General features: G+C 41.8%; 2 protein-coding genes across 7 annotated transcripts in view; both read left to right on the top strand.

The window, feature by feature from the left end:
• gstcd (glutathione S-transferase, C-terminal domain containing) overlaps nt 1-2,303 on the top strand; it is a 49,299-nt gene extending 46,996 nt beyond the window's left edge. The window contains exon 11 of the mRNA XM_071503497.1: nt 54-2,303. Within this exon, the coding sequence (XP_071359598.1) occupies nt 54-244 (191 nt within the window). The 3' untranslated portion in view covers nt 245-2,303. The remainder of the gene's footprint in view (nt 1-53) is intronic.
• Nucleotides 2,304-4,309: 2,006 nt separating this feature from the next.
• The window catches only part of npnta (nephronectin a), a 48,155-nt gene continuing 39,175 nt past the window's right edge, over nt 4,310-13,289 (top strand). For 2 of the 6 annotated variants that reach the window (XM_071504493.1, XM_071504494.1), the window contains exons 1-2: nt 4,310-4,893; nt 12,734-12,834. In XM_071504493.1, coding sequence (XP_071360594.1) covers nt 4,823-4,893; nt 12,734-12,834 — 172 coding nt within the window. In that variant the 5' untranslated portion in view covers nt 4,310-4,822. The remainder of the gene's footprint in view (nt 4,894-12,733; nt 12,835-13,289) is intronic. The other 4 variants (XM_071504495.1, XM_071504496.1, XM_071504497.1 and 1 more) reach the window with 3 other exon arrangements.

The following is a 13,289-nucleotide window of genomic DNA, read 5'->3' on the forward strand; positions in this document are numbered from 1 at the left end:
TTCTTCTTTCTTTTGTATGATAAGCTACATTTTTTCTTTTTTGGCCACTACAGGTAAACAGTGTATGGGCCTGGTGGATCTGGACCGGTCATGGGCAGCAGAGACTCATGGGTACTTGGTGCGGGTGATGACTATGGAGCCTGAAAGCTGCTCACCAAAGAACAACATGCTGGTGGGAAGGCCACTGCAGAAGAGTGGACTGGAAACCAGTGCTAGCCAACTGGAAGCACTGGTACATAATTAGGACTGGAGGCACCGGTGTACAGCAAGTGCCCAGTCTCTGTGGCTCTTGGCTGTGTCATCACGGCACAACTATCTTCTATCCACCCTCAACATTTTGTTTGTATTCATTTTTTACGAGGCCTTTTGTAGGAAATTATATGTTTGCCTATTATTTCTTCTGTAGCAAAAGTCTTCTTTCAACATTTCTTTCAGCCTTAAGGTGAAAGTACTGCAATTTTTGACTGGACAAACACATAGAAAAGTGCTGTCAGATAAACTACCCCTCTTCTTAGTTACATATCCTCAGTTATTGGGTGCTGGGTTGTAGGAGAAGAGCTCAAGCCTCTCAATAACTGCTATGGAATTTTTGTGGTTTTGCCTAAACTGTGCGATCGAGCTGTCAGTGTAAACAGTAGCAGCAGGAATTACACACCCACATTGCAAATTAAGTGCACCATGCATCCACATGCTGTTTTTGCGAATAGTCTGTATACGGCCCTCTGTGAAAGATCTCAGCAGTCAGCTTCCTCTGTTGCCAGGTATTAACAGACGAAAGGGGAAATTCAGAGCTTGAAACTCATCTGCACTTAGACAATGGGGAATTATCATTATCTACCTTTCCTCTGTGTGTGTTTGTGAGACAGCAGGGGTACAGAAAGAGAGAGAAAGTGTATTTAATCTCACATCACATCAGGTAAAATACAGCATTTGTCAAGTTTTTACAGAGAAACGTATTATTCCTCATAAAGAATGGATGTGAATATGGTATGCATCCCATAATACGTTCAGCACCAATGAATATTTTATGATGCTGGCGAAAAGGTCAGTGTGCTTGATTAGATGCGCTGCGTTCAGAGCCTGGTAGCTAAAAATCACAATGCGCTCCATATTTCCAATCCTGGACTCTGTAGACACCACCACAGCCCCTTCAGCTTTCATTCTCACAGGTGAAACTGGTCATCTGTTTCCCTGAAAAATCCTGTGCTGTCACCTTTGACAGTGCAGTGCAGCTGCTTGAGAAATCTGAGGAGGTAGCCGGAGAGCCAGTTTTCCTGCTCGCACTGAAGGGATAGACGAAAAGAGGCGCAGGCTTCTCCAGCGCCAGGCTCATCTGAATTCAGTCAGCAGAGTCAATCTATCCCGAGGTGAATAGCCACATACACAGCTCCTTCCAAGGACTGGAATTATTTCAAAAGGAGACGTCTGACTCCCTGTTCATGCTTGTGGCTCTGCACAAGTGCACATTACAGAAATGCATATAGGCATAAAGGCACTACTTAATGCTTGCATGAGAGAGGGGAATATTGAGGTGTGAAGTGGGTCGATTAAACCCAAACACCCGGGGCCAGAAGGTGACTTGACAAGATTCTTTGTTTAGACAAAATGAGGGAGAAATCTTTTTTTTTTCTGTGTGAATGCACAGCGCTTCTTTACTAATGATCAGCTTCATGAGGCCTTAACAGCATAGAGTCAGCTATACACTGATGCGTTTTTTATTGTTTTATTAACTGATTGGCTTCAAAAGTTAACAACATGTGAGCTGAACCTGAAACAATTTCTGTAGATGCAGATAATCAGTGTTAAAATGATCGTGGCTGAACACTTACACCCCAGACTCTTTTCTCTTAAACTCAGTGGACAATTTCTCTCTTCGCCATCCGTGAAAGAGTGTCACAGTCTGTTGCAACAGAAAACCTCTACCAGGAAATAATGGAGCTTTCATGCTTTTATTAACTCCAGTTATTACTTGTAATTAAAATTCTGCTCGTTTTGGTTTTGACCAACAGTTTTCCATGTCATTACACTGCCAGTGTTTGTGGCTGTTTGTCTGCAGCAGCATATTGCTGTATATTTGAGGACCCTCCCTGCTGATATGAATTCTCCCTCAGTGACCTTGTTCGTGTGTTCTGGGTCACTACAACAAGCACTGATATACTGTTAACCAAAAGCTGAGATAAAATGGCTCTGTGCTGCCCTTTCCATTATCTCAAATATCATTCTTGCTCTTTTGTAATTTCCATTTAACACACATCATCATCATCATCATCATCATCATCATCAATAAAACGTGTTTCTGCAAATAAGCATTGTTGAGCATAATTACAGGAGCCCAGAATAACAGCAATTATTATGCACACATTTCCTCTTTGGTTGCCTACAGCAGGTCCTAGCTGCTGTTGTTTAGTGAACCCTAATAGTGTTATAATCTGTTCCCCGATGTTCCTCATCCTCTTTGTCACATCAGATGTGACCTTTACATAACCCCAGTTACGAATTCCCTAGCCTAAAATCTATTTTTATGCATTTATTTTCTACTTTTGTCCGCTGTAGCACTGTCTGTTTAGTTCAAAATGTAATGACTTAATTTCCCCAGGGGGATCATTAAAGGGTAAGTACATTTTTTTCTTTTTTTTTTTTTTAACTTCCCATTGACAGTTGACGGCATGTTTTGTGGATTCTCCAGAGTGACTTGGACTTGATTTGATGTTTTGTTTTTTTCAACACTTTGAGCACCACATCTAAAAAAATGCGCAATGTTTTATCAAGTCCCTTTTTTCTTTATTATTTCCTCTGACATTTACTGGAAAGAACCATGGAATTTGGCACTAAGTACAGGTAAAACCATGCAGATTCTGTTTGCATTCAGTACCCTTCCAACAACTTATTTCAAGTGAATCTATAGTGTAACCTAAAGAGTCTCTAGTTAGTGCACAGCAGGTCAGCTGTTCGTGCAGTAATGTAAAATGTGTTGAGAAGAAAGCATTCAAGTAAACACAGTAATAACTAAATGACGAATGAATAGGCTATTTAAGGTTCAAGAAAATTCATTTTGAAATGAACAACTTGTACATCTCGATAAATCCTACCTAAAACAACTTTGTTTCAGAGATGGACATTCCCCAACTTTAACTGAAGAAAAAAGTGAGACAAATGTACTTTTGTGTTTTGGGTGAAGTGACCCTTTAATGTTTAACGTTATCAGTCTTAGCTTTCAACAACATCCCAATATAGTTGGTAATGAGGCGTGATTTAACCCATAACTCATTCTTTCAATGCAATACATCATCATGAAATCACTTTCTTACAATTCAGTCAGAAAAAATGTGATTAATAGTGTAATTATATACACAACCGACATTTCTCCGATCGCTCGCCTCTGGAGACGTCAAACCTATGCGCCACTGCATAGATTCATCAAATCGGTGACGGGGCGGAACCAGGCGAACGGTGCCATGTATCAGCAGACGACGGCGGCTGTGAACAAGCAGCAGTGGTCACAGCATACCACCATACCTTCATCTCATTCATCTCCTGCTCCGTCTGTGACAATGTTGGTGTGTGGTTACGTGTCTGGTGCCCGACTGTTCCCTTTCTTTACATAGAGTCCTACCTGGAAAATGACTTTCCAGACTGACTGCCTTGGATTCTCACATCAGAAAATGAGACAGGCCTTGTGGCTCTGCCACCAGACAGGAAGTTCAATTCACCAGACTCTGAATACGAAATGCTGCTTATGAGTCAGACAGGAAATAATCAGACATAGGATCTTGTGGAGGATAGAGAATAGGCCATCAAAGAGCAATTTCACATAGGGCGCATCAAATTTTCACGAGGTTTGTTGTGCCAAGTTTGATGGCAAGATTCAAAAGCAGCTGAATGCTCCTTCTTTTTTTTTTTTTTTATAATAATACTTCAAACAAAATATCTCACACAAAAGCAGAGACAGGCTCCGTCTGATGCTGAAATCGTTATGTCAAGAAACATTTCAATCAAAAGCCATCTAGGCCTATCACTTGTGTTTTTATTTACAATAATTACACAGCTCCAAAGCCTTTCTTTTTATTCAAGTGCTACTCAAACGCTGTCAAACCGCTCATTTTGTATTTTGCGATGCTTATGTTTCTGTCCTCTCCACTCTCAGCCCCAGTGTCTGTCACCGCATTGTCTCCCCACTGCGTGAGGAGAAGCGTCTCCCTGGGTGGGCGATGCACCTGCGTGCCTCAGCAGGCTGTGCAATTAATCAGGGCATTTCCGAAGCATGCGCGGCGCGGAGTTACATCGCTCCCTCTGGGCTGAACAGGTCGTGACGTTACGTTTAAAAAAAAAAAAAAAGGTCCCACAAGTCAGCTGGCTGGATAGTCGCGCTGTTCGGACCGCTGCTTACTGAGAGGGAGCGAGGTCGGGTCTGACTGCAGTGGGTGCTGTCGGTTGGAGAGCCCGCTGACTGAACTTGTGAGGGGAGGAGAGGAGAGGAGAGGGAGCTGTGCGCTCTCTTCCCGGCAGAGTGCGTCCCGCTCCACACGCTCTCTCTCTCTCTCTCTCTCCCTCTCTCTGTCTCTCACACACACACATACACACACACACACACCGGGGTCACTTTACTTCCAGGCGGTGGACTGGTGTGTCTCCCGTGCCTCCTGAACACAGCGCATGAACAGTCTGAGGGACGCCAGCAGACCTTCTCCTACCTGTGCGCCTTAAGAGTGCGTCAAAGAAACTCCGCCGTGTCTTTGTCTAATTGTTTGATCCGCGGCTCTCGACCCGGTGCGTTTGGATTACGGAGAATAACAAGCGGCTGGGGCGCGTAACTCTCGAAGCCATGGAATTATGGATAAAGTTGATGTTGCTCTACAGCTGCTGCTTTGGAGCAAGTGCAGACTTTGATGGCAGGTAACGGCACATGGTTCATTGTCTGTCAGGGCCGCTGCTTTTGTGAAATAACACTGCTTTCAAACAAGGTACACATTTGATCATCACAGTTCAATCAGCGATGGCGTTTTGGATATTTATGATGGATGTTAAGGGTGAATGGTTAAAGGCAGCACTTTGCAGGGCTGGTTGTAAACTAAAGGTTTATTTTTAAGATCTGAAACTGTGCAGCTCAATTTAGACCCGAGTTACAAAACATGTTGCTCCTGTGAAATAATGTGCGCTCCACTGAGGACTGATTCGTGTTCCCGTCGTCTCCGCTTTATTCTTTTTCACTCGATTATCCCAACTTTTATTTCCACGACGGTAACAATCCAACTGCATCCACAGGCGTTAAGTGTTGCGCCCCAGCGCGCACGTTAGACAGTGTTTTGCTTTGCGTGTGTAAAAATCGCACCGAGCGCTTGTTGTCTTGTGCAGATATCAAGAGTGATTATTAAGTGAAGTGACAGCGCGTTGCCCGGTGGTTCATGTTCAAACACGAATCCGATGAAGTATGTGAAGACAGAGGAGTGGAGACGTGCCAGACCCCAAAGAATGCATGAGTCCGAGATTTCCATCTGCCTATAGGTGCATCTGAGTAGAACATGATGGATGATGGGTTTGTTTTTTTTTTTAACAACCATGCATAATAAAACCAAGTTGTAATTTAAGTCTAACCCTGCCCCATTCCTCTGAAACTAATATTTGACAAAATATCCTTCTAAATTGCTTGGGATGGAGTAATTTTATCAGTCCTGTTCATTGACACATGGGCAGAATGCTCATTTGTGGGTTTTTGAGTCGGACTATTTGTTAAGAGGACGTCCAGTTGTAGCTAAATAAAAATGGAAACTATACTCCGACTGTTATTGCGTGTCATATTGAGATGGATTTCTAGAGCTCAGAGTGAAATTGGACTGAAGTCCACCCAAACAGTGAGAGACTTTCACAAACAGTCCTACTGCCAAATTCCCTACATCTCCAGCAGAGAATGCAGCCAAGTATTGTGCTTTCTCTTTCCTCATGTATCTCTGTCAGACAGGCTGAGCCTCAGCAGCCGAATCCTCTCTCATGTTTGGCGTTCTTCAAATGAATGAAAAACTTTGAAGATTATGGAGGTAATTGTTATTGAAATAGTGTGCATGAATTTCAAAAAGCCCTTTCAGACTGACTGCCTTTCCGCCAGCTTGTTGATAGATTTTGACATCTGGAGGTACAGGCCTATCACCCATTCGCTTCCTCAGCTCTTTCAGTTTAGTTTTCTGCTGTTTTCAAAAGTGTTCTTTTTAAAAGGAGCTATTTGGATATCGAAGGTTCCAGTAAGGAGTAAACATGTGTCTGTGTGAGCGCGAGAATTAAGGATGGGGCAGAGGATAATACAGAAAATTGGAGTTTTGCTTTTGACATGTTTTTGTTGTTGAGGACATTGTTTGTCTTCATTACCACGGCTAATGTTTGTGTGACAGGCTGTGTAAGGAGTTAACTTTTATTTCATACACTGCCTTTGTGTAATGATCATTTTCTTTAACGTAGCAGCAGCATATTGTACATTATTAACATCTCTGCTGATGGAGTGGCTTGTCACCATGGCCATAATTTGTGAATTTTTATGGATATAAACATGCCCGGGCCTGAGTCTCCACTTCAATATTAATTCATTGAGAAAATATCCCGTGAGACCAAGCACAAGGAAAAAAAAGTCATTTATTACCTAGTCTCCCTCACTTATTGCCTTTTAGAGAGCGCTCCTAACAGCCTTGTCCATCTAGCCCTGAAGGGTCCTTCACGGGCATCATTGGCAAGATCATTTTGTTCTCCCATAGCTTTGGATAAAAGGCTATGCCTGCACATATGTGTCACTATTGTGTCACTATTGTGTTCTTGTTGCCACTTTTTCATTTCAACCAACGACTCAAGGATGCTCGATTTCCAGCCATGTAGCGCAGAAGTCTTTGGCAAAACACATATAGTAGAGGATATGCTTTCCTAGTGATGTCACTAAATTGTTAAGCCAAGCTGCACATACCAGACCTCCTCAGTAATAATCCAAAGTCGTGGACTGGTGCCAGGATATGTTGGCACAGTATCAGACCCACATTTGGGATTTTAGGGTTTGAGAACAAGTGAGAAAACATTGTCAAGGTCTCATTTTATGGGTAACAGGCAGTATGAATTCAAAAATAACACATTTTTAGTTTCCTCAGTGTTCAGAATCTGCCATACTGCATGCCAGTGTAGTAATCAGGAGTGTATCAACTGCTTTTTTACAGGTCCTAGAGAAGATCTGAAGTGTCACCCTGACAAATGTTTTCTGCCAGTGGACAATAAGTAAAGTCACACTCCACTGACTGACAGATTCAGTGTTGTCTTGCCTATTGACAAATATGCATTCACAAGTACCGCACCTCACTTAAAAAGACATATCAACTTTAATAATCTGCCAGGTTCCAATGGCAAATGCAGCTTAACTAACGCATCTGCTCTTCCTGTAATTTTGCTGTCATTTCCACTGAGGAAACAGGACACTGAGGGAGGGCTGCAGGTGGAAATCAACTCAGATAATCAGCACTATGTTGTATTGAAATTAACGCTGCACAGACAACCGAACATATGGACACAACAACCACTGGCTTCCAGAACAATCTAGACAAAGCCTTAAGTCATGTTAAATGATGTACATGCTTTATGTGAAATCAAAGCATACAGGCAACATGACATACAATGAAAGGGAGAGAGTTGCAGCAAGGTCTGGCCCTATTGATGCCTGTTGGCAGTTGAGGCTGCTGCACAATACACAGCATGTGTGACCAGACACTTGTACATTGTAATGCAAACGAACACTTCTGTAATACTTACTAACAATCCAATATTAATTGCTGTTAATACCATGTCACAGTTAATTCAGTGGCAATTTGTAAGGCTGATGTTGCTGGTGGTGTTGAATCCAACAGTGTTGGAGTGAACCAACATCTGGAGTCAAGACAGCAGAGCCACTGCTACTGCACCAAAAAGACTGCACCCAGACACTCCGAGCTAGTTAGAGCTGCAACTAACAATTATGTTCATTACTGATTATCTGTCGGTTATTTTCCCAATTAGTGGTTTTGACTATACAATATAAAAAAAATTGTTATAACTTAGATTAATCTATTAATCATTGCAGCTCTAATGCTAGTACTTACAAATGTCTGATTAAAATTAATCTTAAAGGCTCTTCTTTTGTAGCACTCAACATGCTCTTAGCTGTTTGTTTGGAAGGGACATCTAGCTCTCACTCCTGTGTAGTTTGAAACGTAATGAAACCAGCTGTAGATTTATCAGGCCGGCTGATTTCTTATTTTACATCTTCACCTCAGATATTTGTCAATATCCCGCATGGCGCTGCGTGTTTATGTATGCGGTCTAGGAGGCCTGCATGCGGATCTGGCTGTGCGTGCAGCCGAGGTGGTTCATTAAGATCGCAGACACCTGATGACTCCACAAGCTCAAGCCTTCAGCTGAGCTCTGCAGGTCTGAGCAAGTCTCTCAGCGGAGACGCTACAAACGCAGCGATCAAAATCTATGGGTGTCGGTGAAAAAGCTCCATTCAGCGGTCACGCTTTGCATGCTTCAGTATGGGTTCATGGATGGACGATTGATTGATAGATTAAATTATCATCGCTCTGAGTTAGGACTACACCTTCATGGTTCTGATTGTCATGCTGCATCCCACACTGCTTCCCTGTGAGCGATGGACTGACTACTCTTCACTGTCAGGCTGGGATGATGGGCCCGCTCTGTATCCCTGGTAAGACAGTGGAGGAAGGATAGTGTCCCCACTGTGGATATCATCCCTTCAGGTTCTGCTGGAAGAACCTTGTCTGTGCTTGAGAAGAGATGTCACACAGCACGCGTGAAGGGTGATAATTATCTCCTCGAGTTCCTTCAAGGCTTAGTGCAATTTAGTATCATTATTCTGAGCCCCAGGGTAATAAATACAGGTATTATACCAATGTCCATTTGATATGTCAGCTTTCCGTTCAGTAAAATATTACTGGGTACACATCCGGAAAAATAGCTCCTCTTGTTTGTGTAGTGTCGCCATGGCTTCCATTGTTGGTTGTTATAATTTTCAAGCCCTAAATGATCTTAGAATTGAAAAATATGTACTTGACATTGCTGCAGTGTTGGTGTGATGAAACGGTGATCTGATGAATTGCATTATACCCTCTGTGTCAAGTTCAGAGCATGCCGCGGTGCACAACTGCCGCAGGCTAAATTCAGCATGCAGAGGACTGAGGGGAGCACTGAGGACACTAAAATGTGATTCCATATTCTTGCTATGTCTCTGTGTGTGTGTATTTATATATGAATGTGTAGGAGAAAACATCAGAGGAGAATATTTGATTCAATGATCCAGGACCACTGCACCAGAAGAAACCGCCCAGTTGCAGATCTCTCACCGTTCACTGGAGTTTAAACTCTGCTACTTTGCTTTTAGTCTTCATAAACCTCTGCACCCAGATTCAAATGCCATGCCCTTTTGATCCTGACATGTTTAGAAAACTTGAAATATGTGTATATTGACTTTTATTAAAATCCAAATCAAACAAAATACCAGCTCGACCATATTACTTTTTCCTGCTGCTGGAAAAAAAAACAACTCAAAATTTTAGGTTTAATAGTCAAAATAGACTGTTGATTTTTTCTTGGTTCCACCATAAACTTCCTGATCTCTCTGTTATTTCCATTTTGATATAAATTTTAAATTTCACTGACCTCCCCCGTTTTTTTTATCCATATACAAAGGAACAAATTGCAACAAATCATTATTTTCACTGTTGATCAGTGTGCCTTTCATTTTCTTGATTAATCTTTTTGGTCTACACACAAAATGGGAATGTTGATGTGTTTTTGTGTTGGAGCAAAACTTAAAAAAAAAAAAAAAAAAAATACAAAAGGTAATCAACTCACCACCCTAGATGACCAAGAAAAACAGTAAGTAATTACATCTGAACCATAGGAAGCATTGAATTTTTGACTCTTTTGCTGAAAATGAATGGCAATTACTTATGTATGAAAAGACTTGCAGGTAAAATTTCTGTCATTCAGCTATTAAATTTAACAGAATGATGGACAAAAGAAATGAGAACATTTCCATCACATAACTTTCAAGTTTTGGCAAGTGATATGAAGTTGAAGCTAATTAGCTGCATACACTGTGTCTCTATAAAAACATCTGGCAATCAGCGCCGTTAGATGTGACTTTCAAAGCAACTTGTGGCATCTGAAAGACTTCAAGGCTCTGAAAAAGAAGAGATGGCAGAACAACAAGAGTGTTAGTCTCACACTTTTTAAATGTTGCCCAAAGAAAAACAACTAATTTCTAGACGGAGAGATTGAGGAACAAGATCAGTGCTAAACACCGCTGAATCACTGCCTCAGAAATTCCTACAGAGGTGGGTTAATACATCTGTAACAGAATTTCTGGTATTAATGACTGTGCTTTCATTTGAAAAAGAGCTTTTAATCAAGGCCATTAAACTGAGTGTGTAAAGACGACAAAACAGACCTATGACCGTTCTTTTACAGTTAGATAGAGCTGTCTATTTAATCCTCACAGTCTTTCGAAAACTGATAAATGTGAGGGTGTCATCTGCAGTCCCATGGGAAGCTTTCCACTTGGAGTGTGGTGATAATTTTGGAATGTCATATATCTGCAAAAGAATATGAAACCATTAGGTTGAGCAGGAGCAGGTGCAACCATAGCAGCCTAAACTCTTCCCACATGATGCCTCCGTATTCTAAGACGATAATTACCTTATGCACATTGATGAAGAAATTCAAGAGTGAGTGCAAGAACGTCAGGATGAAATCAGCTTCTAGTCGTCACCAGATTTAAATGTCACTTAAATGTCACAGGGGGTTTTTCAGATGTTCTTGAAGCTGTCACCATTGCTTCAAATGAAGTGAAATTTGCCACATGCAGAGAGGTTCTCATTTTGTTTTGTGTAAAAGTATGGAGGAACAGCAGGTTACCATGTTTGTGCAATTGACCTTTTCCTTTTTTTGTTTTCCTTTCCTCTCCTTTCCTTTCCTTTCCTCTCCTTTCCTCTCCTCTCCTCTCCTCTCCTCTTGTAATGCGTGCCTCTTGGAGTTTCTCCCTGCCTGACTGCCTTCCTGCTTGCCAGGCAGCAGACAAACATTTTCCCTGGATCTGCCACTCTCGCTTAGCATCCATCTGTTTTTTTTTCCAGTGAGGTGATTGGCAGCGGGGGCAAGCATTAGCATTTCCTCATCTTGGCATAGAGACACTAACTAGGCAGGGATAGCAGCACAGGATGTGCCTTGAATACTGAGCAACAACCTCACTCTCTCAATGAGGCACAAAAGAAGAAGGCATCTTTTGTGTAGAGGAGGTATGTCAAGAGAACTTCTCCTTTGTTTTCTAACTGGATTACAGTGTTTACACCACCTCAGTGCAACTTAAAACCTGCATAGTCAATTCAGGTCAACTGAAGGTTATTGAAAACTGGTTTTATTGAATGATCTTCGCAAAAACGTTCATGTGCTCAAGACCTCTTACACTGATAATGAAAGAGGAGTCTCAGCGCTTAAGGAGATAGTTTCCTTTAATGTACTGTAGGAAAACTCGCCCTGCTTGGTCTTTCCTTGCTTCAGATTCATTTATTATTTGCTAGATTTAAGGTAACCTCTCAGAGCCAGGCTCTCAGAGTATTCGGCTTGGATTTTCATCAGTATCCTTAAATGGACTCATTCCTTCACTCTTTTCTCTCCATAAATATGTGGTGAGCCTTGGTACAGATAAAAAGGTAATCCACACGCACTGTCTGCCAAGAAGCTATTTCTTGCTCTGAGCAGAATAGAACATGGTGTAACAAAAACATCCAGCTGTAATTTCTCTTAGAGGAATTGCAGTGTTCGGGAAAAAAAAAACTATATCTGTGTAAAAACTAATAACTAGCTGTTCTCTCTGTAGCAGGGAGGAGATTATCTTCAGCTGAAATTATGTGATATGTTATTTAAACATACAGCAACACTGTATTCCGACATGAGTTCATATAATAAAAGGACATGGAAAACATTCTGTATTTTCAAGGGCACCAGGCAGTGCATGGCTTCTAAACCTGCTTAACAAGCCTTACAATAATCACAACTGTAATGTGGTCTTAAGAGTGTCAGTGCTGTACTGATGCTCTCTGAAGACTAAATTCAAATTGGGTCTGGCAGGATTTCAACACAGGTCTCCAGTTTGACATCATACAAACCAACGCGATGTGATGTGCTATCAGTTTTATTCCTGTAATGCAAAGATGATCTTCAATGGCGAAGCTGTGGAAAGTCAGACTTCAACACCCTGAGAAAATGTAGAATGAGTTTTATTTATATATTTTTATATTAATTGCCTCTGTTTTTTATATAGAGCTGACACAATTATTTGATTAATCAATAAACCATTTCATTCAATTTTCATGCATAAATGGCAAACATTTCCTGGCTCCAGCTTCTCAAATGGGAGTTGCTGCTGTGCTTTATCTGATATGATAGTAAACTGAATGTCTTATCATTTTTGCTCTGTTAGTCAGATAAAACAGAGGGACTGAAAGATGTCGCCTTGGGATCTGGGAAAGTTTAATGAGAATTTTTAACTGTTGTCTGACACTGAATAGAGAAAACAATGAGTCTTTTCTCTTTACAATAGAAAAATGAAATAATTGTGAAAACTGTGATGCCTCTCTCCAAACAACATTGAAAAGACCCCTGCTTTTCATTAAGGCATTTTAATTGGCTGTGAACTAATTATGCCATCTCCCCACAGGTGGCCGCGGCAGATGGCCTCATCCAACGGCCTGTGCCGATACGGGGCCAGGGTGGACTGCTGCTGGGGATGGACGCGCCGCTCCTGGGGTCACTGCCAGCGTGAGTGCCACCATGCCTGCTGCTGCTGCTGGGGGGCAAACAGGGCTAACAAGGTTGCAAGGTTTCTAGCTGGGGTCAAAGATGCTATTAGACAGAGGAGATGCTGGCACAGTAACTAAAGGCTTGGGGAAATACACACACACACACACACACACACACACATGCATGTAAACAACAGAAACATATACAGCTAATGGAGCATTGCTCCTGGGATAATCTTTGAGTGAAGATTGATGATAATGGCTGAATGAATGGAGGACCGGCTGACATTTTTATTCACACTGTGGGTGGCCATAATGAGGGAGCGACTATAGCTGCAGGTGGACACATTCAAGGGTAGATATGTGATTGATTATGGATTAACACTGTGCAAAATCAAGCAACACTGCCAGAACAAGAGGAACAGGAACAACAGTGGTGTGCACCCAATCCATGGTGTTGTCAGGTGTCCATAC

Source organism: Trachinotus anak, unplaced genomic scaffold (genome assembly GCF_046630095.1).
Source record: "Trachinotus anak isolate AG129_WGS33_773 ecotype Australia unplaced genomic scaffold, CSIRO_AGI_Tana_v1 ptg000019l, whole genome shotgun sequence".
Taxonomy (NCBI): Eukaryota; Metazoa; Chordata; class Actinopteri; order Carangiformes; family Carangidae; genus Trachinotus; species Trachinotus anak.